The following is a 1,138-nucleotide window of genomic DNA, read 5'->3' on the forward strand; positions in this document are numbered from 1 at the left end:
GACGCCGGATTTGTTTGCTCCTGGAGGGGGACGCCGGACCTGGCTTGGCTGCTCGAGTGCGAGTCTGCGGTTTCTGGGCAAGCGGGTCTCTGGCGCCTCCCGCCCGCGCGCGGTTCCGACCTTCTCCGCTGGCGCTGCTGGCCAGGACGCCTTTCTGCCTCGGCGTTCCGCGCGCCCTGGAGAGAGCGAACGCGCCAGAGCGCACGGCGTCTCAGCGGCGGCAGCAGCAGCAGCGGCGTGTCCGCAGGCCACTCCCGCCGGGTCCGGTGGCTCTAACCGGGCTCTCCTCCTTCCTTCCTTCTCTCCCTGTCTGTCTCTCTCTGTCTCTCTCCTTCCCTGCCTCCCCGGCTGGTTTGCAGAGCTCGCCCGCCGCCGCCGCCGCCGCCGCGCCGCCGCCCCCGCCATGCCTCGCCCGGGCCGCAACACCTACAGCGACCAGAAGCCTCCCTACTCGTACATCTCGCTGACGGCCATGGCCATCCAGAGCTCGCCGGAGAAGATGCTGCCGCTGAGCGAGATCTACAAGTTCATCATGGACCGCTTCCCCTACTACCGGGAGAACACGCAGCGCTGGCAGAACTCCCTCCGCCACAACCTCTCCTTCAACGACTGCTTCATCAAGATCCCGCGGCGGCCCGACCAGCCGGGCAAAGGCAGCTTCTGGGCGCTCCACCCCAGCTGCGGCGACATGTTCGAGAACGGCAGCTTCCTCCGGCGCCGCAAGCGCTTCAAGGTGCTCAAGGCCGACCCGCTGGCGCCCAGCAAGCCCTCGGAGGCCGCCCAGTACCTCCAGCAGCAGGCCAAGCTGCGCCTCAGCGCCCTGGCCGCCGGCGGGCCCCACCTGCCGCCCATGCCGGCCGCCGCCGCCTACAACCTGGCCGTCTCGCCGCCCGGCTCCGGCTTCAAGCACCCCTTCGCCATCGAGAACATCATCGCCCGCGAGTACAAGATGCCCGGCGGGCTGGCCGCCTTCTCCGCCATGCCCTCCGTCCCCGCCGCCTACCCGCTGCCCAACCAGCTCGGCGCCGGCTGGCCCCACATGTACGGCTCCGGCATGCTCGACCCGGCCGGCCCCATCGCCATGGGGGGCGGCGGCGGCGGGGGCGCCGACTACGGCCCCTACGGGGTGCCCCTCAAG

The 1,138-nt window shown here is 71.0% G+C and overlaps 1 protein-coding gene across 1 annotated transcript in view; it reads left to right on the forward strand.

Annotated features, from left to right (window-relative positions):
• Positions 1-403: 403 nt before the first annotated feature.
• The window catches only part of LOC107107002 (forkhead box protein B1-like), a gene marked incomplete at its 3' end in the record, with an annotated part of 4,471 nt that continues 3,736 nt past the window's right edge, over positions 404-1,138 (forward strand). Inside the window, exon 1 of the mRNA XM_015407217.1 lies at positions 404-1,126. Within this exon, the coding sequence (XP_015262703.1) occupies positions 404-1,126 (723 nt within the window). The remainder of the gene's footprint in view (positions 1,127-1,138) is intronic.

This window comes from Gekko japonicus, unplaced genomic scaffold (genome assembly GCF_001447785.1).
Source record: "Gekko japonicus isolate JY-2015 unplaced genomic scaffold, Gekko_japonicus_V1.1 scaffold6756, whole genome shotgun sequence".
Lineage (NCBI taxonomy): Eukaryota > Metazoa > Chordata > Lepidosauria > Squamata > Gekkonidae > Gekko > Gekko japonicus.